Below are 23,433 nucleotides of genomic sequence, written 5' to 3' on the forward strand. Positions count from 1 at the left end.
ACCCTTTCTCCTACTTCCATGTTTAACTAGCCATTATTTGATCCTGATGTCATCTTTTAAGATTGGTTGACTAAGTGGAGCACAAAGAGAGAGGTAGTTTTCATACTAGTATTCCTAGGATGTTTAAGGCAGGGCTTGAGAACATTACATGGAGAATAGTTTAGTGGAATGCTGTGGGTCTAACCTGTGGAGGTCACTATCTTTAGATTAAACTAGGGGTCTTTAGTTACTGATGGCACTGATTGAAATGGGAGGATCTGAATAGAGCAGTGGTTCTTAAAGTGTGGTTTCTTGATCAGCAGCATCAGCATTGCCTGAGAACTTGTTGGGGGAAATGCACATTCTTGGCCCTCATGCAAACCTACTGGCTCAAGCTCTGGGAGTGGGGGCTCACTGTCTAGGTTTTACCAAGTCAGCCAGGTGATTGATACACACTGAGGTTTCAGAACCAGTGGAATAGAGTAAGATTTGAAGTTCACCTTCTCCTATTGTGCCTCTCACATTTTTAGGAGGAATGAAAGATGGTTGATGAAGTCCACGTGCTCACCAGTGAAACATAGGCTTTGGAGTTAGATAAACTTGGGTTCAACTCTCGGTAGTTGGGTGGCCTTGAGCAGATTATGACTCTGATTCACATGAAGCCTATAACTAGTTTTGTGGTAATTCAGCCTCTTAAACATTGTTCCTTGTTTTTTCACAAGGCCCATGTCTGGGCCTCAATACTTGTTTGATACTTATACTTCCTTGTAGTTAGGAATTTGGAGTAATTCAAAATGGGAGCAAAAAAAAGGAGCCAATTACATGATTAGCACCAGAAAAGCTTCTAAAGAGCATATATATATTCATGCTTACACTTTCTGTAGCTAGTTACCCAGAGAATGATCCGTGCATTTCAAGCAGTCAGTAGTGATAGTCTAGACAAAAAGGGCCCCTCGGCTGAATTAGTAATAGGATGCATGAAGTAACGCATCAACACACTTGATACCTTTATGGCCAGACAAGGTGTGGACTTGGGGCCATTTGAGGCCCACGCCCATTGGAAATGGGCAGCTTAGGCTGAGCTGGTGGGTGTTCCTATGCAGCATAGTCAGGAGATTTGTAGTCACTTTCACTACCTCCCAGGCATTAAGGGCCCACTTAATAGAAGCAAAGGAAGGCAAGCCTGCAGGAATGAGCCTGTCTTAATTGAGCTGGCCTGAGAAGGTACATTTTCAGGTTAGACAAGTCCTTTTTCTCTTTTAAGTTCTGCCTCCTAGGAAAGGAGAAGCATTTTCAGTACGGAGATGTCCTTGTGAAAACATTACTCACTACAGAAGAGTATGTAAAATGCAAATAACCCTCCTAAGGATCTTGTACTGGTTAATTACTTTCAGAGGCAAAAGTAAAAAATTCCAACTTTGTCTTGCATTTAGAGAACAAAGATGAGTTAGTAAAATGGGACTTCCTTGCCATACTCCTGAAGCTTAAAATAATTGCTCTATCTGATTTAACTTATACCTTAGTGGACTAATACCTTAGTTGAAATGTTCTCTGGGCAGCACTCATTGAGTCTCTGATTCCCCTGGAACTCTGCAGAAGTGGCCTGCTTTTGAGACGGCAAACTTCGGCTGACCTTAAGGAACTACACAGCATAGTGTCTTGCCGTGTAGGGAGAAGGCCCCTGACTGGGCTCCAGCAGAGGAGCCGCTGGTGGAGTGGAGAGCGCTAGGCCAAGGCATCAGGACACAGGAAGTCTCAATCCTGGTTTTGTCAGCACTGTCCAGTGGAATTTTCTGTCATGATGGAAATTGTTCTTGATCTCTGCTATTCCACATGGTAGCTGCTGGCCATATGAGACTGTTGAGCCTTTGAAATGTGGCTAGTGTGGCCAAAGAACTTAATTTTCAAGTTTTTTTTTTTTTTTAATTTAAAGTAGCTACATGTGGCTAGTGGCTTCATATTGGACAGCACAGCTCTAGGTAAAATTTAGATAAGAGCAAAGAGATTTGGGTTTAGATTTTACTTGGAATATGGGAGGTTGGGGCTCTTGGAGCTTCAAAATCCAAAACAGGTATGAATTTGTGTTATGAGTTTGAATAGCGAACTTCCTTCTGTATGTCTACATTGCCTTATCCTGGGTGACATGCTAAGAGGATTTATGACTGGTAAGTAAAGTTGAGTTTACCAAAGCAGTTGGAAAATTCAGACAGTTTTCCATTTTACTTGACCCCTTTAGTGCTACACAAAGGTGAACATTTAAGGTACCTGCGGATTGAATAAATTTTCATTTTATCTCAGCAACCCTATGAGATAGGTCATGTCTGTTTTGTAGTTGACAAAAACATTAACTTATGTTTACATATAATACCTTTATGGATCACTGTCCTTTAAAATGGTTGGTTTTAGCTCACAACTTAATTTGAAATTGCAAGTTTTTAGTATGTTGCTATAACAAGGAGTTAATTCATATTTGTTCCATTGTAGTCAGTAATAAGTAAATGTCTGACTAGAAGTGGTAGAGAATCTAAGATTGTCCAGGCAGGCAAATAGCACCCAAGATTTTAACTCACCCAAGGTGCTGCTTATAGTAAAAGCAGATCAGAACTCAACTTCTCCACCCCATTTGGGGTCTTCCTGTCATTTGCATGCTCACAGTGAACATAGTGAGTGAGTGTTGACTTACTTATAAGTAATCTAGTCCACCATTAGCCAGACAATCTTAGTCTGGTGGAACAAAGTGGGATTTTATAGCCTTGACCACTGGCGTACAGTGAACGTATGAGGTCTTAGAAAATAACTTGAGTAAATTGCTTAAAAACCAGGGACAGATCCAGTTTCCTTCAGCTTTAGCTTCAAATTATGATCTGTTATTTTTGGGGGTGGGAAGACAAGATGGAATTGGGATAAAATTAAGTAGCTGAATTTTGAACATTTATTATCTCCACTTTACTTTTGAAGAAACTGAGGCTCAAGGCTATGTAGTTTGTAGTAAGCCACACAGCTGGGAGGCTAATCGAAGCCTGTCTGATGCCACAGCTTGAGTTCTTAAATGTGACACAAAACAAGGTAAAGGGGAGCCTGGGTGACTCAGTTGCCTCTTGGGAATCCTGGGTTGTAGTGGAGTGACCTGTGTGGTATCAGGCCAAGGACTTGCATTTCTTAGAGCACTTGCCTTCATTTACAGTGGATCCTTATCAGACTAATATCATTGACTAGAAGGCTCTGTTACAGTTTAATGTGTAATCCTTTCCATAATTATTAAGGAAGGCTTGCCGGCTTGTGCAGCAGAGACCCCTGGATAATTTATTTTTTAGCAGTTCACCTTGTGCTTGGAGCCAGTTACTCCAAAAATCAGTAAAACCTCTGTTTATCTGAGTACTCAAGAAAAAGGATCTTTTTGTTAACCAGGGATTTACTAGACCCCCCACCCCCCAACCCCCTTATTTTAGAAGGATCTCTGAAGTCCGCTTATTTACTAAGGGGTTTCGTTGGAGGTGGTTAGGAGTGTGAACAAGTGTGATGTTGTTACCACTTCAAGGGGGATAAATAACAAATTTAACTAGCTTGCTGCTTAAGAAGCAGAATTAGCAGTGGGCTCAGCCTTGGCCTCCCCTTCCGAGTTCTCATTCATGTGACTGACTCTGTCTAGTTTTGTAGAGCAAGTAGATTTTAACCACTTTTAAATCAAGTATGGCCATTCATGGGCTGTTTGAAAGGAGGAGAGAAAAGGGAACCAGGCTGAGCATGGATATCATTTAGGAGAAAGCCTTAGGTAAAGCAAGGAGGGTATTCTTCATTTACACACCGAGCTTCAGAATGGCACTGCTCTCTCTACAGGGGCATTGGGGATAGTTTCTAGTCACTATTAAGTAATTGCAGAGTTCTGCAAAATGTGCCTTCTTTTGTATGGCCCATGGTGTTTATATTTTTTTACTGGTTGGGGAAAAAATTATTAAATACACCTGAAACTAATATAATGTTATGTCAGTTATACTTCAATTTAAAAAAAGAATATTATTTCATGACACAGGAAGATTATATGAAATGCAAATTCCAGTGTCCATAAATAAAATTTTATTGGAATGCAGCCATGCTCATTCATTTACATATAATCTGTGGCTGCTTTTGTGCTACAGTGGCAGAGTTCAGTACCTGCAACAGAGATTGAATGGGCCATAAAGCCTAAAACTATTTATTAACCTGTCCCCTTAGAGAAAAATTTTGCTGACCCCTGGCTTGGTGAGTAGTGCCAGTTGCTTACCTTGCTGATTCGCACTTGTATGTATCACAGGAAGCTCACGGGACTCTCTTCATAAAACTTGGTAGCCTCTGGCTTCCAGAGGAATCTGTATAAGCCAAGTGTCAAAAGTTTACTGTGAGCTTGCAGCTTCATTAAGTCTTATTCTATCTTTTTTCCAGTCATTCATCTTCTCAACTGAGTCCCAGTGGCAGGACTCAAGTTACCTCTGTCTCTAAGCACGTCTGTGCCCGATATCCAAACAACAAAGAAAATTTCTATTCTAAAGCACCTGACTACCCTACTCCTTATCTAAGTTGGGGTAGCTGTGTCACCCCTTATGTAGCTCTTCCTTCTTCCTTTCATATAGGGGCTGGGAAAGTAGCAGGTGAAAACCTCTTTCTTCCTCAATTGTAGAGCCTTAATATTCTCAGCTGTAAATTAAAAAAAAAAAAGTCCCCAGGGACTGACTCAGCACCTTGTGCCTGCCTTTTAAAGGAACAGAGACCCAATTGAAGTAGAAGCTGAAAATAAAATCAGTAGCATGTCCATTATTGTAGGTGGCTGGTATTTGGTATTAATCACTGCTCAAAGGACCAAGACATGATAGGGCAGGGTTTTTCAAAATATGATTATAGATTATAGTCACCTGGAGAGCTTGTGTTAAAATACACATATCTGAGGATGATCTTATTTCCAGGTCTCATACATAGGAAAGTTTGAGAACCACTGCTCTTAAGCATTTAGATTTTTTTTCTTTTTATCCTAATTCGTTTGAACTAAAACAATTTTTAAAGATCATAGAATTCTTGGGACTGTAAGTGTAAGAGATCAGTAGAGGTCATTTTACAGATTAGAAAACTTGAGACCAGAGTAGAGAAATAAATTACCTAGGACCCCGTCATGACATTGCACGTTTTTTTATTTTTAATGTAATCAATTGGTCCCTGGGAATGAGAGCCAGAGGAAGAGAGGAAGATGAACTTGAATTTAAGGAGCATAATGGAAGGAGTAGGATGGGAGAGAAGGTTATAAAACAAGTTAAAATAGGATGCATAGACAGGAAGGGACTGAAAAGACAGATTAAGGTAATTGTAGTGTTGTAAAAGCATAAAAGGAGTCCAGTTTAAATGAGGAAGTGGACTGGAAGAGAAAACATCCTATGACCATTTAACCCTTTTTTGTATGAGATTGAGGCCTAAAGCAAACCAGTTGGCTGCTTCATGTTGTGTCTTTTCCAAGGCAAGGGCATGGAGCAACATCTGGCCACTAATCGTACAGAATTGCTGATGTTTAAGAACCAAGATAGGTCCACTTAGGTGTTTTTAAGTCAGTTTGTGGCATTTCTTCTAAGCATATAGACACTTGGGAAGATGTTGTGATTGGTTTTAGAATTTGAGATTGTGTTGCAGAGCTGGTAAAAACAAAATGGAAAATGCTAGACTTCTATCTTTGAGCAACTCTTAGTCTTTTAATGCATTGTACTCCTAAGTTTCTGATGATGAAATTTTACCAAGTATTGAACACTGAGGAGAAAAACTTAAGTACTTTGCAGAATATTTGGCAACCTTCATCTGATTGTTTGACCCTTTCTTTGACTTGGCGTCTATCACTTCTTATGAAGGTATCTTCCAGCTGCAGTATTGAAGTCTGATTCTGGAACTTCATGGGGCCAAGTCCAGGGAAACTTGGGAGACCCTTATGGAGACCCTTTTTTTCCCCTCCCTTTCCAAAGTTACTCATTTAACAGCTGCTGAGTTGGGGTGATTATGATGCTTATTATGGGACTTCCTGAGACCAGAGACTTGGTGCTGTTTTGCCACACCTAGAACAATGCCTGACACAGAGTTGGTACTCAGTAAATATTTGAATGAATGAATATTGTGAACCCCAGCTTCTTTAAGGAGAGAAGAAGAAATACTTTCATCTGCATTTTCTCGCTGGAGTTTTTTGTGTTATTAGCTTGAGAGTACTAGGTCCCTAATGAGGAAACCCCATTAGTTTCAATAATGAACAAGTCAGTTCATGACAAAAGGTCTCGTTTATATACAATACACATTTGGGGAGAACAAATGATAATTTGGACTTTAAAAATTGGAAATGTTACTAGTGCCTTTCTTTAGAGCTGAATTCTCCCAACATTTTTCTTTTAAATTCCAGAGCTCTTTGAACTTTTAGCCATAACGGCCTCTGTCTTGCATACTTTGAAAAGCTATTAACTATGCACTGGAATTTTCGAAATGTTGTCAGTGAGAATCACTGTAAAATAGTGATAAGGACTCTTCCATGGGCTGCAAATTGAAATCGGCCACCCATTAAGATGGATCACAGACTGGATTTCCTGGATTGAAACTAGATCAACATTGGTAAAGTCTGAATTTAGACAGCTGTGTGGGGAGAGAGGGAAGGGTAGAGTTCTCTCACCCCCTCAACCCGTCCCCCTTTCAGTGACAGGCTCTCGGTCTTCGTGACTGCTTTTAGTTTGGCATTAAGTTCCTGAGGAGATTCTTGCACACCCCTGATACTGACCACACTCCCGGATGCCAGTCTTTATCATTGAGACCAGCTTGTTATCTGTCCTAGACAAAAACAGTCTCAAAGTGTTAGAACGTACTGGATGTAGAGTGTTAAGTAGAAATGGGGATTTTGTTAAAACTCCAGCTTCTGGGGATGTGGTATCCATGGGTTTAAAGGTCAGGGAGGAAGGAGAAGATACAAGGATTTATCCCAATAGAAGTGATTTAATAAATGAGCAGGTGATGAATATCTTCTTTAGAAAATTAATTTCTTTTTTTTTTTTAATATTTATTTAGGCTGCGCTGGGTCTTAGTTGTGGCACGCGGGATCTTTAGTTGTGGCATGCAGGCTTCTTAGTTGTGGGATGCATGTGGGATCGAGGTCCCTGACCAGGGATCGAACCTGGGCCCCCTTCATTGGAAGCACACATTCTTAACCACTGGATCACCAGGGAAGTCCCTAGAAAATTAATTTTTTCAACCAAATCGTTCCACTGTCCACTTTCCTAATGCACTGGCTATATATTTGTGTGTCAGAGATGAGCAGAGATTATCTTTGACAGTGTTGTTTGAGGGCCTCTTTGGGGAAGGCATCTTTTGTTTGAATAACTATTCCCCACCCCCATCCTCCACACACTTTACTATCTTTGAAGGAAGAGCGCATCATATTTTACAGCTACTGCTTTAAGTCTCAAAACCTGTTGTCAGAAGTCGGTGTAAAGAGGTCTGCCTCAAAGCTTGGCAAAGAACCCTTCTTTATACCAGAAAAGTCTCTGCTTTTGTTTATAAGGAAGCAAAGGACTCTCCTGCCCTGATCTGATTACCCTAATCATTTAGAAGAAGATTGGAGTGGTAAAATCCTTAAAGATCACGGAGCAGTTGATAAAATGGTCAGAAATCTTTGCCAATTCCTTTGCCTTTTCTCTCTTAACAAAATGTAAATGTTTGTGCTTGGGTTGAATTGTAGTTGCATTAGTGACTTATGCAACTACATAAGTCACTATGTAGCTTGCAATAAGCTTGGTAACACTGTTAGCCACCTGCTGATAACCGCTAAACTCATGCACATATTTCTACCTGGGGGTGTTAACTGGTTTAGCAGTGTATCCCTTAAAACCAGTAGGTATTTTAGGCTTCTGGGTACAGGATTGTTAGATCAGGCCAAAGTTTTACTTCTTTCTTTGTAAGCGGCATCCAGGAAAGAAAATCAAATCAGACAGCCTTTTATTTATCGTTGGCTGGTCAGGCAAGGTGAATGGGCATGGTTGCCGCCTTAAATGCATGTATAAAACCTGAACCCTAAGTTATTTGGAATGATTGGGTAGGCTCATTTCAGTTTTATGTAAATTAATCATGAAGAGGGGTCAGTAACAATTGTACCTTATTGACAGTTGTGAACATGTTTGGAATTTTGTGGAGATTAGCCAGGAATTCTGTTACAACCATACACAAAGAATCTGATTGACTTTTGAAGTTAAAATTCTTTCAGGTCACTTAAAATTTCTGAGCCCCAATTTCTTCATCTATAAGAGAGGTGAGTTTACCGAGATCACAGGTAGGAAGTCAGTGATGAACAGATTTGAAGCTCTTAGTCACTGACCTATGCTGCCTCCTTATAGACCCAGTAGTTAAGTGACTTTTACCCAAGGTCATACAGTCAGTGGTAGAACAAGATTTGAATCGGATCTTTTTCACTCTATTGAACCTGTCTGCTTCCTTCAGAGGTTGTTTCCAACCTTCTGTGCTTGTCTGTTATGTCTCTAATCGTCATTAGGGTTTAACTATGATCTTTTGTTCTAACGGCATCGTTCTTGAACTTTTTTTCTTTTTTTTCTGGCCCTGCCGAGCGACTTGTGGGATATTAGTTCCCTGACCAGGGATTGAACCTGAGCCCTCGGCAGTGAAAGCGCGGAGTCCTAACCACTGGACTGCCGGGGAATTCCCATTCTTGAACATATTTAATAAAGTGTTTTATGGACTTGGCTTCCCTTTTCATATAATTTGTATATGTGTCTGGTTTCCCTGTGAGGAGTGAACTCTTCATCTTACACCTTGATACTGATTTGGCTACTTGGGACTGGTTCTGTACCTGGTTTCCAGACCTGCAGCTTCATTGTCATCCTGGGATTAAGCCAGCTTTCAGGTACTTTATAACAATTGGATCAAATTTTGCTGGATTTATTTGATACTGAAGTTTCTTATTCCTAGGTGTTTTGTTTCTCTTCTGTCTAAGCAGAGGATTGGGACTCTAAAACTACAAGCAGTAGAAGTGTATCTATATCTTTTTTAAGAAACTGCTTTTGGGACACATGGCTTTAGAAAAGCAAATTAAATATAACTCTGGGATTTTATTTTCTTGTATGCCCTGACAAGAATCAACTCTACCATTTCCTAGCTGGCAGGAAGTACATCACACTTAATTTTGCTCAATCATGAGAAGATACATTTCTCAATAATAACAACAACAACAACAATAATGATAGTAATAATAGGTAGTTGACTTTCATGGCTCATCTGCCAAGAATTCCCTCTCTCTGTCTCTACCTTGCTACCTCCCTCTTAGCCTTTAGTAAGACTTAGTTCAAACACTGCCTCCTCCAGGAAGCCTGTGTTAACGCCTCATTGCCCTGTTGGATCCAGGCTCTTTATTTCTGTTCTCTGGTGGAATCAGATTGTTTCTCCTCATTATATCACTTTTCACTTGGAAACAAAGGAGGCAGGTAACCCAGATTCATTATTTTTACTCTTAAGACTTGTTTCAAAATGCTCATAATCCTACTACCTTACTACTCTTTCTAAAAAATAACAGGGCAGAAAAGTAGAAAAGTCTACCATGGTGTAAGAGACAGAGGTAATGACACCCGTGTGTTTCATGTGTAGACATTTAGGAAAATGTCTGTTACCTTTTTAAATATAGGAGCATCATGATGCAATACAAACACTGTAGCTTTAAGGTCAATCATTTGACATCCGAGATTTTTGGAGATAGGAAAGGAATTTTAATCCATTTTAGCAAGTCTAAAATTAAGGTTTCTTCTCTGATGACCTAATTTTCTCTGCCTTCACATATACATAGACCAGCATAAATTTTCTGCTTTCAAAATATATCTTCAGGCTAATTTCCTAGATATGGATTGCTGGGTTAAAAGAGAGTATGTGAGTTAGTTCTGCTGGATATTGCCAAATTCCCCCTCTATGGGGGTTATACGAACCATATGCACCTTTTCAGAGATGTTAAGAGGCAAAAATGTGTATTAGATTTGGTGAAATCAGTACTGCCCAGAGTTGTGAAAACTAGAGGTAATACATAAAGCATACTACCTTGTGCAGAATGCACCCTTAGAAAGGGATAACTATTACTCTTGTGTGAAATTGGGAATATTTCCTTATCATAAGAGTAGTAAGAAAATTGAATGAGACAGTGTAAGCACTCTAGCATGGTTCAGCACCTATATTTAGTGCCCCTTTTCTCTTGCTTGCCGATGGCTGTTTGGGTTCATATCTTAATTACCTTCCTGGATTGTAAACTCCTTGAGGGCAGAGTGTCTGATGAGTCTTGAGCAGGATGCTTTTGATTTAGGAATACATTCAAAATAGTTGTGAACTGAATCAGCCCTCAGAATATAATTCTGAATCTAGTAGTAAAAGGTTGTTGGTTTTTTGCTTTTTGTTTTTGTTTTGCACATTATCCATCAAGTCACTGTGTAATGCTAGCCAGCAACTATTCCTGCAATCTGAGAAGACACAGATACTTACCTCTTCTGTCATTTGGAAGTCTCTTTACTTAAAATCTTTGTTAACCTCAAGGAACATCTTAGGTGACAATAACAGAACATGTTGATTCCTATTCTCTCTCTCTGTTCATTGACATATCTATTCTTAGGGAGTAACTCTAGTTAAGTTAGAGTGAAAGGAATTAGTTGTTAACGTCTTCTCAAGGCTGCCGTATTTCAGGAATCAATCTTCCTCCCATGTCTTTATCTTGAATTTTTGAAGGCTAGGGTTTGAAACACCTGTCATCAAGAGGTTATTGGGTGACCAGAATTCACAATGAATGGGGTTTTCTGGTGACTTAATATACGGTGGTTTGCACCTTTCATTTCTAATCTACCAGTCAAGTTCAAAACAATTCTTTTTGCATTTAACAGATGCTTGAAGTGGCAAGATCCTTTCTCCAAAACATTTTAACAATATCTATTCTTAGATGAATTCCAGTTAAGGGAAAGAGTATGTACTAAAAGTAATCTTCAAGTCCATTAGTATGCTGTCTACAAACATTTTCACTATGGGGGATGTAGATTATCGTGCCCATATCGGTATCTCTTCTGACCAGCATCTTTAGATGTCCCAGTGTTACCTTAAATACGATATGACTTCAGTTAGTTTCATCATTTCCTCACTCTTTTTGTTCTCTTCATTTTTGTTCTGCACAGCTTTCCTGTGTCTTCTTCCAAGGCACCTTGTTCTTGTCACCTCGACTTAAAGTCTTTGAGTCTTCTTTGACTCTTCCCCTGCATTTATTGATTACACATACCAGTGAGTTCCTGGAACTGGATTCTACTTCCTCTTTTTCAACATGCTTTTACGTTTTCTCCTTTCTTCTCAATCCGTTTGTGTTATCACTTTTTTCTAGATTGCTTCAAAAACACTAGCTAGTTATTTGGCTTTTACCTTCTACCCACACTGCCCTTCAATTAATCCTCCTTAAGTATAGCTTTTATTTTGTTCTTTTTCTGCTTGAAGTAGCTCCTTGTCATCCTGAGAGTAGGACACCTTGACTTGGGTTAATTTCATCTATCAGACTTTATCTCTTACTGCTCCTTAACACAAATCCTCTCTTGAACTAGGCTAGTCTTCTCCTTGCTGTACCCTTATATAAGAAAAAAAAAATAAGGGATTGGAAGGGACGAAGCTTAAAGATAGTGTTTAACTTTCTATTATGAAAAGTTTCAAGCATATTTAGGTAGAGAGTAGTATAGTGAACTCCCACGTATCTTATCTGCTCACTTCAATAACTATCAGCCTCTTGCCAATCTTGTTTTCTCTATTCCCATATTGCTCCAATTTTTTTTTTTTTTTTTTTTTGCCTGAGAGTATTTTAAAGCTAATTGCAGACATCCTTCACCTGGAAGTACTTCCGTATGCATCTTTAAAGGTTATTTATCTATCAGTTTACATAGTGCAGATCATCTCTATGGTGGCTTCCCTGTCAGTTGGTAATTTAGCTTGTTTACACACTTTTGGTGTTCATGAGATGCCTCATTCCATTTTGCCTCCCTGTCATTTCTCCTCAGAAGGTCCAGCCTGCCATGTGGAACTATACTATAGCTATTCAAATATTTGAAGAAGTTGTCACATATTATTCTTTTTGGAACCTGTCACAGCACACATAGCACAATTTGAGCATATAGGAGACATGTAATAACATTTTAAATTAGGGGCACTTGGGGTTCAGATCTTTGACCTAGGTCTTATTTGCACTAGTGGAATTTTCAGCTACAGCTTTAAGTTTCTTACCAGACTTTTTGGTTTTATGTTTTTAGATTAACAATTGAAAGAATTGGGGACCTGGCTTTAAAAATCAATTCTGAGGTTTTGTGCACTTAAAAAAATAATGTTTTGGGCAGACTGGTTATCTAAAACCTACCTGGAATTATTTTCAACTTATCTTTTACCTAGTTTTCTTTTTCTTTAAATTTAGTGCTTTTTAGTGAGCTAATAATATTTTTTCCTTGTGTACACCAGTACTTGTCAAAATAAATTTTTAAAGCTTGGTAATTTAAAAAATAACTTCTATTTTTTATTATAAAAGTGACTCATCTTGGGAAAAAATTGGAAAAGAAGGCAAAGTATACACACAAAAACTCAAATTGCTCATAAATTGACCACCCAGACTACTTTTAACATTTGGTGTCTATCTTCTAGTCTTTTTCGGACATGTTTATGTGTTTGTTGAATTACACACAGAGTAATTTTTTTTTTTAATATATTATGTCCCTGCCATATGCTTGCGCCATAATAGCAGATCCTGATGTTCTGTTTCTTGTTTGCTAAATCTGGCCTGTAAACAAAATCAAACAACACAGAGTTCATTCTAGGTTGTAGTGCTGGTGGCATGTTTTGTCATTATTATGGTTTTAACCATAAGTGCTAGTTGGGCGCAGAAGTAGTGAGGGTATTAATTATTGTCAAGTGAACAGGGGCCACCAACTTTGTATCAGATTGACTCAGCATTTTAAAATTTTAGACTTGAGATTTTCAGAAGTTGGAGGGTTCTTTATGCTACATGGAAGGTTGGGTTCAAGTCCTACTTCTGACACCATATGGTTTTATTTTCCCATCTCTGTGGGATGAGAATTTCTTACAGCTAGGGGGTACGGTCATGCAAATTTCTGTTTCCCTAGGGCCTGGCACAGAATAGATACTTAATGGATTGTGCCAAATGTGGCTTCTTTTTTTGCTGTGAGCCAGGAGTAGTGTAAACACACTACTATACACTATTATATACACTATACATTATTATACATTATAATAACGTATAATAATTGAGAGCCTATACATTATTGTTAGTTATCTATTGCTATTAAACACGTTATCTCAAAATTTAATGGCTTAAAATAACAAACATTTGTCTTAACACAGTTTGTGTGAACCAGGAATCCAGGAACAGCTTAGCTGGGTGGTTTTGGCTCAGAGTCTGAGACTGCAGTCATCTGAAGGCTTAATTGAGGACCCACTTCCAAGGTGGTTCAATCGCATAGCTATTGTCGGGAAGTTTCAGTTCCTCACCACATGGGCCTCTCCATAGGGCTGGTTGGATGTCCTAACAGTATGGCGACTGGATTCCTCCAGGGCAAGGAGAAAGATCCAGTGCCTTTTATGACCTGGTGTTAGAAGTTGCACACTGACATTTCCACTTTATCCTGTTTTTAGGAGTGAGTCACTCAGTCCAGCCCATATTTAAGGAAAAGGAAATTAGGTCACACCTTGAAAGGAAAAGTATCAAAGAATCTGTTGGACATATTTTAAAACTACCACATGTGTTGGATACATAAACTTCTAATTGATTCATATTCAACATTGGGGTGACATGTCCCCAGTGAGCTGCATTTTTAGTATGCCCTTGGGTTAATTCTGATACACTAAAATTTGAGAGTCATAACCTTAAAAAGTGGAGAGAGATACCATGTTTGTGGATGCAAAGACACAGTAATGTTTTGATGTCACATCTCTCCAAATTGTCCTATGAACACAAACTCCCAGCTGGCTTTTTTTTTTAAAGAAATCAACCAACTGAATCTAAAATTTATATGGAAATACAGAAGACAGAATAGCCAAAACAATTTTGAAAAAGAACAAAGTTAAAGTACTTATATTACCTGATATCAAAACTTACTATGGAAAAAAGCTCTACTGTGAAGCTTTAGTAGTCAAGATAGTGCGTGTGTGTGTGTGTGTGTGTGTGTAGGATAAAATGGGGTCCAGAAACAGATCTATGATTATGTGGTCATTTCATTTCCAGTAAAGAGGCCTAAGGCAATTCAATGAAGAAAAGGCAGTCTTTTCGAGAAATGGTGCTAGAACAACTGGACATCTTTATAGATTTAAAAAATGTTCCCTGTCCCTTACCTCTGTAAAACTCCTAGAAAAAAAGAATATTCACAATACACATGTCTAACCAAAAATTTGTAATGGATAATGTATAAAGAACCCTTACAACTTAGGAATAAGACAACGTTTTTTAAGTGGGGGAAAGATGTGAAGAGATACTTCACTGAAGGAGATATGTGAGTGGCCAATCTGCACTTGAAAAGTTGCCCATCATTTAATCAGGAAACTGGATTAAAATCACAGTGAGAGGGACCTCCCTGGTGGCGCAGTGGTTAAGAATCCACCTGCCGATGCAGGGAACACAGGTTCGAGCCCTGGCCCAGGAAGATCCCACATGCCACAGAGCAGCTAAACCCGTGCACCATAACTACTGAGCCTGCACTCTAGAGCCCATGAGCCACAACTGCTGAGCCCACGTGCCACAACTACTGAAGCCCGCGCGCCTAGAGCCCATGCTCCCCAACAAGAGAAGCCACCACAATGAGAAGCCTGCACACCGCAATGAAGAGTAGCCCCCGCTCATTGCAACTGGAGAAAGCCTGTGCGCAGCAATGAAGACCCAACACAGCCAAAAATAAATAAATTAATTAATTTTTTTTAAAAAAAGCGCCACAGTGAGATACCACTACATACCTGCTAGAGTGGCTAAAATTAGAGACTGATAATACTAGGTATTGGTGAGAATTTGTAGCAGTTGGAACTCTAATCCGTTGTTGGTGGGAATGTGTAATGATACAATCACTTGGGAATACAGTTTGGCAGTTTCCTATCAGGTTAAACATACACTTACCGTATGACCCTGTAACTTCACTATTAAGTATGTATCTAAGAGAAATGAAAACACATCTACACAAAGACTTGTGTATGAAAGTTCGTAACAGATTTATTCGTAAAAACCAATGCCTGAAAACAACTCAAATGTCCGTCAGCAGGTGAATGGATAAATAAATTGCAGTGTATCCACACAATGGGGTACCATTCTAATAAAAATCTAACCAATTACTGATACATCCAGCAACATGGTTGAATGTCAAAAATATTTTGCTAAGCATAAGAAGTCAGACACAAAAGAGGAAATTCTGTACTTTCATTCATATGAAACTAGAAATGTAGACAAATTTAATCCATTGTGCTAGCAGATCAGTGGTTGCTTCGGGCTGGTAATGGAAAATGGGGATTGACTGGGAATGGGCACAAGGGAGACTTCTGGGGATGATGGAATTGTTCTAAATTTTGATTGTGGTGGAGATTATATCAGTGCATATGTATGCTAGACTTATCACACTGTATCTTTTTTTTTTTTTTTTTAATAAATTTATTTATTTATTTATTTATTTTGGGCTGTGTTGGGTCTTTGTTTCTGTGCGAGGGCTTTCTCTAGTTGCGGCGCGTGGGGGCCACTCTTCATCGCAGTGCGCGGGCCTATCACTGTCGCGGCCTCTTGTTGCAGAGCACAGGCTCCAGACGCGCAGGCTCAGTAATTGTGGCTCACGGACCTAGTCGCTCCGCGGCATGTGGGATCTTCCCAGACCAGGGCTCGAACCCGTGTCCCCTGCATTAGCAGGCAGATTCTCAACCACTGCGCCACCAGGGAAGCCCCACACTGTATCTTTGAAATGTGTATATCTTACTGTATAGAAATTATACTTCATTAAAGTTGATTTAAAAACAGGTATCCCTTAAGGTTTGAATTTTCCAGAAGTTACATAGATAACCATCTGCTCTTGAAAGTCAGTGTTCAAGATTTATCCCTTCGAATCATTTATGGCTTAGTCTTCATAGTACCAGATCTAGGAGAAGAATACCAAACTGTTGCTTCCTTTTACGGTAGAATTGGCTCCCCTCCTCTTCCTGCTTATTTGTAACACGTCTTGGTTTTAGAGGCAGGGTAATGGGATGCCTTGTCTGGGCTGCTTTGTGAAATCTTTCCCTCCAATGGAATGTGCTGTTATGGCTACCATGCCATTTAAATCCTGTCATTGTGCGTCTTGACCAGCTTGTCAAGGTAGCTGGGCAGGAGATATAGCTCATGACTGCTCTTTACTGACTCATCTCTTATGGTTACAGATTCTCATAAACACAAAGATAAACATAAAGATCGAGAACACCGGCACAAAGAGCACAAGAAGGACAAGGAGAAGGACCGAGAAAAGTCCAAGCATAGCAACAGGTAAGGGTTGAACCAGCAAGTCCCTCATCATTCAGCAGTGGGTTGGCTATGGCTTGGCTCACCTGCAACAGGCCTTACTTGAACCACAGGTAAATACCATGGATAGCAAAGTCAGCAGAGACTTTGATTCCAGAGTTGTTAAGAGGATGGCCTTGATAATTCAGGCCTTACTGGGGATGCCATTTTTCAGATCAGGATGTACAAAGCAACTATGGTGAATTGTTAACACATGATGGCATTTAATCAAGTGTCCAGAGAGCTTGCCTTGATAAAAGGTGACTGGATTGGAGACTTGATAGATATACATTTTTCTTCTTTCCATACTTTAAAGGGTATAAATTTAAAAATTCTTAACTTAGGCTTCCATGGTTTGTAAGCCCCTGAAATCATATACAAAAGGTTGGGTATATGAGATATTCCTGGAGAGAACATTCCTAGCTTTCGTCAGGTTACCAGAAGAGTTCAGCTCTCACGAAAGCCAGTAACCACCAATGTAAATGAAACTCAGTGGTGCTGCCCTCTGGGATCCAAAGGAATCAGAAAGATGTTTTCTTGTTCATTTTGCTTCCATTTTTCTGGTGTAGGAGACAAGTGGTTAGGCCCAGAGACTTAGGGTATCTTTGGATATAGGACCACTTATTGAAAATGAGGACTTAAACTTCCGTTTTGAGTTAAAGGCAGTTGTTGGTGAGAAAGCCATAGGGTATTCTCATAGTGGCCGAAGTTTTGTTAGAGCGAACATAAAGTTCAGTCATTTATTGGCACAAGTACCTGTAGCCTAGAGTCTCTTAGAACTATTTCATTAGGTTGGCTTATTGTCTGTAGACAAGATGTTTTCAACATAAATAATAGTCAAAAGTTTCTTGTCCAATATATACAGAAATTTTCTACAAATAAATAAAAATGAGGCAGATAATCCAACAGAAAAATTCATGAGAGGACTGAGTAAGCTCTTCACAAAAGAAGATACCCACATGGCCAATAAAAATACTAGAAGATGCTCAACATTATTCATCAGGGAAATGCAACCTCAATATAATATGCTACACATTGTAATAATGGCTAAATATTAAAATAACGCTAATACCAAGATCTTACAATGATGTGGCTCAATCCCATTTCTGATGGGACTATAAATTGTTAAATCATTTTGGAAAACTACTTAGCAGTGTCTTCTAAAGTTAACATATGTATACCCTCTAACCTAAGAATTCCGTTCCTGAATGTGTTCTCAACAGAAATGTGTGTATTTGTGCGCCAAAGGGCATGTACGAAGCTCTTCAGAGCTGCGTTGCTTTTAATAGCCCCAAAGTGAAAATCTCCTAAATGCTCATTAATAGTAAAATGGATAAAGTGTGGTATATTCACATCTTAGGATACTATATATAAATAAATATGAAATAACTGCTGTTAATAAGCGTAGGTGAATTCCACAAACCTATGTTGAGTGAAAGAAACCAGCCAAAAAATATATATTGTATGCTTCAATTTACTTGAAGTTCAAAAACAAAAAAATTAATCAAGACCTTTAGAATTTCAGGGTCATGGTTATCTTTGGGAAGGAAGGAAGGGTAGCAATTGTAAAATGGTATGAGGGGAACTTCTGGTGGGGTATCAATGGTATTTTTCTTAACTTTGGTGGTAATCACATATTTATCGTTATTTTGTGATAACTCTGAACTCTGCACATACGATCAGAATATAATTATGTGTATATGCTACTTTTATTTTTAAAAGTTATAAAAAAAATAAGGCTTATCAAGAAAAAAGATAAAGTGAGAATTCTGTCTGTTCTTTTTATGAGTAATGAAAAATTTTTACGTATTTTAAATGAAAATTTTAAATTAATAAGTCTTTATAAATCATTAAAATAACCAGATTAATTTCTCTAGTGAGGATATTTCTTCACAAAATCATCTATCACTCCTGTGGTCAGTCTTTTTTTTAATTTTTAAATTTTATTTCTTTTTTTTTTTAACTTTTTGGCTGCGTTGGGTCTTCGTTGCTGCACGCAGGCTTTCTCTAGTCACGGCGAGCAGGGGCTACTCTTCGTTGCGGTGTGTGGGCTTCTCATCGCGGTAGCTTCTCTTGTTTCAGAACATGGGCCCTCGGGCGCGTGGGCTTCAGTAGTTGTGACGCGTGGGCTCAGTAGTTGCGGCGCACGAGCTCTAGGGTGCATGGGCTTCAGTAGTTGGGGCACGTGGGCTCAGTAGTTGCAGCGCATGGGCTCTAGGGCGCGCGAGCTTCAGTAGTTGTGACACGTGGGCTCAGTTGGCTCGCAGGCTCAGTAGTTGTGGCTCGCAGGCTCTAGAGCGCAGGCACCGTAGTTGTGGTGCATGGGCTTAGTTGCTCCACGGCATGTGGGATCTTCCTGGACCAAGGATCAAACCCATGTCCCCTGCGTTGGCAGGTGGATCCTTAATCACTGTGCCACCAGAGAAGTCCACTCCTGTGGTCTTTCCCCACCACTCACTCATTTCTTACCACTTGATTATCTAGTTTCCATTTTCATTAGTCTACTGATTTTAATTTTAGTAGTTGAATCCAGTCTCAGTTCACATGCATCTTTTCTTCAGTTTGTAGGTGTCCAGCCTATATTAATATCTACCAAAGTAGATTTGAGAGCAAAGAATATTGCCAGTAATGAAGAAGTTCATTTCATAATGATAAAAAGGGACCAATTAATCAGGAGGAAATAGCAGTTGTAAATGTTTATACACTGATATCAGAGCCTCAAAATACATGAAGTTAAAAACTGACAGAATTGCAAAGAGAAATAATTCGTATTTATAGTTAGATTTTACTACCTCTTTCTCAATTGATAAGCAGAGAGAAAATCATTAAGGATATAGAAGACTTTGAACATCATCAACCAACCTGATTTAATTGACATTTATAGAATATTACGCTCAACAGTGAAATACAAATGGAACATTTGCCAAGATATACCATATTCTGGGCCCAGGCCTTCTCCTTGAAACCAGCTTCCCTTGGCTTTCCACTTTTCTGGCCACCTTTTTCATCTTCTCATTCCAGTTCACAGAGTGATTCTGTAAGTCTTTGGCTCTCTTCCTCTGCCACCTCTCTTGCCATTTACCCTTCTCTCACGTTCCATTTCCAGTCTCCCTGAACTTCTTTTCAGTTCCCCAAACACAGCATGTCTTCTGAATACTCTAGGTTTTAAAATATGCTGTTACTGATTCTGGAATACTCTGTTGCCCTCTTAAGAACATTCTTTTAGTTGCAGCATAGAGTTTACTTCTTTCAGGTATCCTTTCTGCCCTCCACCCTCATATTAAAGTGCCATTTTTATGAGTTCTCTGGCACCTTGAATATATCCCTATCATAGTAATTACCAGTTGTGTTGGTGTTGTAATTGTCTCTTTACTGTTCTGTGTGCCCTATTAGACTCTTGAGGTCCCTGCGAACAATGTTGGGGTCTGTTGTATTCATTTTACATCCTCAAGGCTTAGTATAGTACCTGGCAGATAGGTGGTACTTAGTAGTGTATGTTTATTGAATCAATGAGTGGTTGACCTACGGTTACACCAGTTACCATCTTCTCTCTCCTGTTCACATATTCTCAATTCTATAGGATGGTTCCCTTTGGCCATCCCACATTTCAAATACCTTTTTGTGTGTGTGTGTGGTGAAATATGCATAACATAAAGTTTGCCATTTTGAAGTGGCATTAAGTACATTCACCATATTGTACAACCATCCCCAGTATCCATCTTCAGAACTTTATCATCATCCCAAATAATCTCTGAACCTCTTGAATAATACCTCCTCATCCCCCCTTGCCCCCATCCATTAGCAACTTCTATTTTCTATCTGTGAATTTTTCCACTCTAGCTACCTCATGTAAGTGGAATCATAAAATATTTGTCATTTTTGTGTCTGGCTTATTTTCCTTAGCATAATGTTTTCAAGGTTCATCCATTTTGTCAAATATCAGAATTCCATTCCTTTTTTTTTTTTTTTTTTTTTTTTTTTATTTATTTATTTATTTATTTTTGGCTGTGTTGGGTCTTCAGTTCGTGCGAGGGCTTTCTCTGGTTACGGCAAGTGGGGGCCACTCTTCATCGCGGTGCGGGGGCCGCTCTTCATCGCGGTGCGCGGGCCTTTCACTATCGCGGCCCCTCCCGTTGCGGGGCACAGGCTCCAGACGCGCAGGCTCAGTAGCTGTGGCTCACGGGCCCAGCTGCTCCGTGGCATGTGGGATCTTCCCAGACCAGGGCTCGAACCCGTGTCCCCTGCATTAGCAGGCAGATTCTCAACCACTGCGCCACCAGGGAAGCCCCTCCATTCCTTTTTATAGTTGACTAATATTTCGTTGTCTGTCTACCACATTTTAAAAAATTCATTCAAAAACAAAACAAAACAAAAAAACAAACAAAAAATATAAATAAAATAAAAAATTCATTCATCCGTTGATGGATACTTGGGGTTGTTTCTACCTGTTGGCTATTGTGAATAATGCTGCTAAGAACATGGGGGTACAAGTATCTGTTTGAGTCCCTGCTTTCAATTCTTTTGGGTGTATACTTAGGAGTAGAATTGCTGATCATGTCAAACAAGAATTATCTTGCTTGCCATCTTTATGACGTGCTAGTTGATGTGAAGTGCCAAAAAATGTGAGATAGTCTTGACCATGAAGAACTTCATCATCTGAGGAAAATGCTTATAGATCAGATGAAGAAAAACTAATTTTCATGTTACCTGAAATCTGTCCAGAAAGACTTTAAAAAGATAGAAGTTATTATTTAAACCATAAGCTTTTTTTTTTTTTAAGTTGAGAATTACGTTTTATTTGATGGACTTGCTAAGGACGTAAGCCTGGAAGACAGCCTCTCAGATGACTCTGAGGGACTGCCCTGAAGAGGTAAGGGAGGAGCCAGGATACATAGGAGTTTTTGCAAGAAACCAGGTAGTAGGAACATCAAAAGATTATTGTTAATTAAAGAAAAACAGGGACTTCCCTGGTGGTCCAGTGGTTAAGACTCCAGGCTTCCACTGCAGGGGGTGTGGGTTCGACCCGTGTAAACCATAAGCTTTTAAAAATGGATCTCTTACTCTCTGACACATCTTACTTCACCAACCATAATTTGCAATTGTGATGGGAGAAAAGATTAGGTAGAAGTGGCATAAAAGGCTTTGGGACATAAATTTGGCCCTATCCTGTTTTACCAGAATCTCCTTTTTAAAAATAAAGGATGTAATTTTGGCATCATCTTTCTTGGAAAGTCCACAATGGTTTCTTGCCTGTATCTAGGAGAAGGCCTCTGGTCTGGTCTATCCACTTAGGTCTCATGAGATCTCGACCAGGTTATCTAACCTTCCTCAACTGAGCTTTTTCGTCTTCCTTAGTTTCCTCATATTAATACATGCTTCAGAAGGGACCCTGGGAGTCAGTAAGTATGAAAGCTCTTTAACTGTGATCTGCTCTACAGATGTGAAGAGATAATATTTTGTACATCTATTAAAAGCATACTTTTCCAAGATTATAGCATAGGCAATCAGGAATTTGTTCTATGCAATTTTGTGCCTTTTAATATTTTCTTCATTTCTAATCAGAATACTTGAGAAAACAGTAGCCTATTTGCCAAAAGGCATTGGAAGAACCTGCTCTGAGTTTCTGTTTATATATGACTAAATCTAGCCCTGGATCTCTAATTCACATGTGAGTAAGTTTAAGACAGTTGAACCAGATGATGTGTTGTAAGCAGACTTTTAAATGCTTCCTGTTTTGACCTCTCCTGACACACTACCTCTTTGCAGCAAAGCAGGTGTGTTGGTTATGGTCCAGTAAAATTCTGTACACTGTGTTCCTTTTGAAGTGACTTCTGACCTTAACGGTAGTTTTGGGTTTCTTCATTTTTCTTCTTAGCACATTAAGGAAACCTTGAGGATTGTTTAATCACCTCTGCAGCCCAGGATAATTAAGATGTAGCATGTTCTGTTCCAAAATGCTTCACTTTATTTTAACACTTTGCTCATCAACCCTGCCTAATTTTGTGGCTATCTATTATGAGGAAACAAGTTCTACAGTAATGTGTATCTATATTCTCTCCTTCTCTGCTAGATATTAGCATCAGTCATTTTTCATTAGGCTACACTTAGGACCCAAATCCAGGAGGCCTCTTTGTCCTGCATAGTAATATGTACTGCATATTTGGAGTGTCAGAGGATGGGAAACAAGCCTTTCAGAGATAGAATGGGATTTAGACCTACCTCTTAGGAGATCCCATCTTATTCATATGCTTTCTCCTTTTATTATTCTAATTCAAGGTGCAAAATAGGGGAGGGGGGGTTAAAGATCATTCCACCTCATCTCTTTTTTGTGTGGACATGAGTCTGAGGTGACCTGCCCAAAGTCACATGGCAGGGTGGTGGCAGAGTGAGGATGAGAGACTAGGGCTTCTGAGTCCTAGTATGATTTTTCTCCCACTACATTATTCCTTCCAGTAAAAAATAAAACAAAACAAAACAATCTCCCTCCCTAAGAGAGGTTAGTTGTGTTGCTAAACTATCTGTGTTTAAATATGAGCATCTCTTTCTCATATGCATATTGTAGGCAGCTTAGGTTTTAAAATGGCCAGATCATTTCAGGCGCTGCCTCTTTCTTTGGGCCCCAAACCCCTAAAGTTTTTGGCATTAGAAGTATTAATCTCATTAAATTCTGACCCTGTGAAAACCCCATCTCTGACTCTTTGGCCTATAACATCACAGGAAGTTTCTACCAAAGTCAAATAAAAATAATTTCTTCTGTTATTTGTCTCTGATACTGCTTCTTTCCATTAGCGTTGATATTTAGCACTTGAGGTCCTTTAAAGCAATATATAAATCCTCTCTAAAGAAATAAAAGGAATACTCTTACTAGATGCTAAGGAATCACTGGGCTTGTAGGATCTCACCAG

General features: G+C 39.2%; 1 protein-coding gene across 1 annotated transcript in view; it reads left to right on the plus strand.

Moving 5' to 3' along the window:
* The window catches only part of TOP1 (DNA topoisomerase I), an 87,276-nt gene that overhangs the window by 14,298 nt on the left and 49,545 nt on the right, over positions 1-23,433 (plus strand). Inside the window, exon 3 of the mRNA XM_057530208.1 lies at positions 16,411-16,513. Within this exon, the coding sequence (XP_057386191.1) occupies positions 16,411-16,513 (103 nt within the window). The remainder of the gene's footprint in view (positions 1-16,410; positions 16,514-23,433) is intronic.

The sequence above is a fragment of the Balaenoptera acutorostrata genome, chromosome 15 (genome assembly GCF_949987535.1).
Source record: "Balaenoptera acutorostrata chromosome 15, mBalAcu1.1, whole genome shotgun sequence".
Classification (NCBI taxonomy): domain Eukaryota; kingdom Metazoa; phylum Chordata; class Mammalia; order Artiodactyla; family Balaenopteridae; genus Balaenoptera; species Balaenoptera acutorostrata.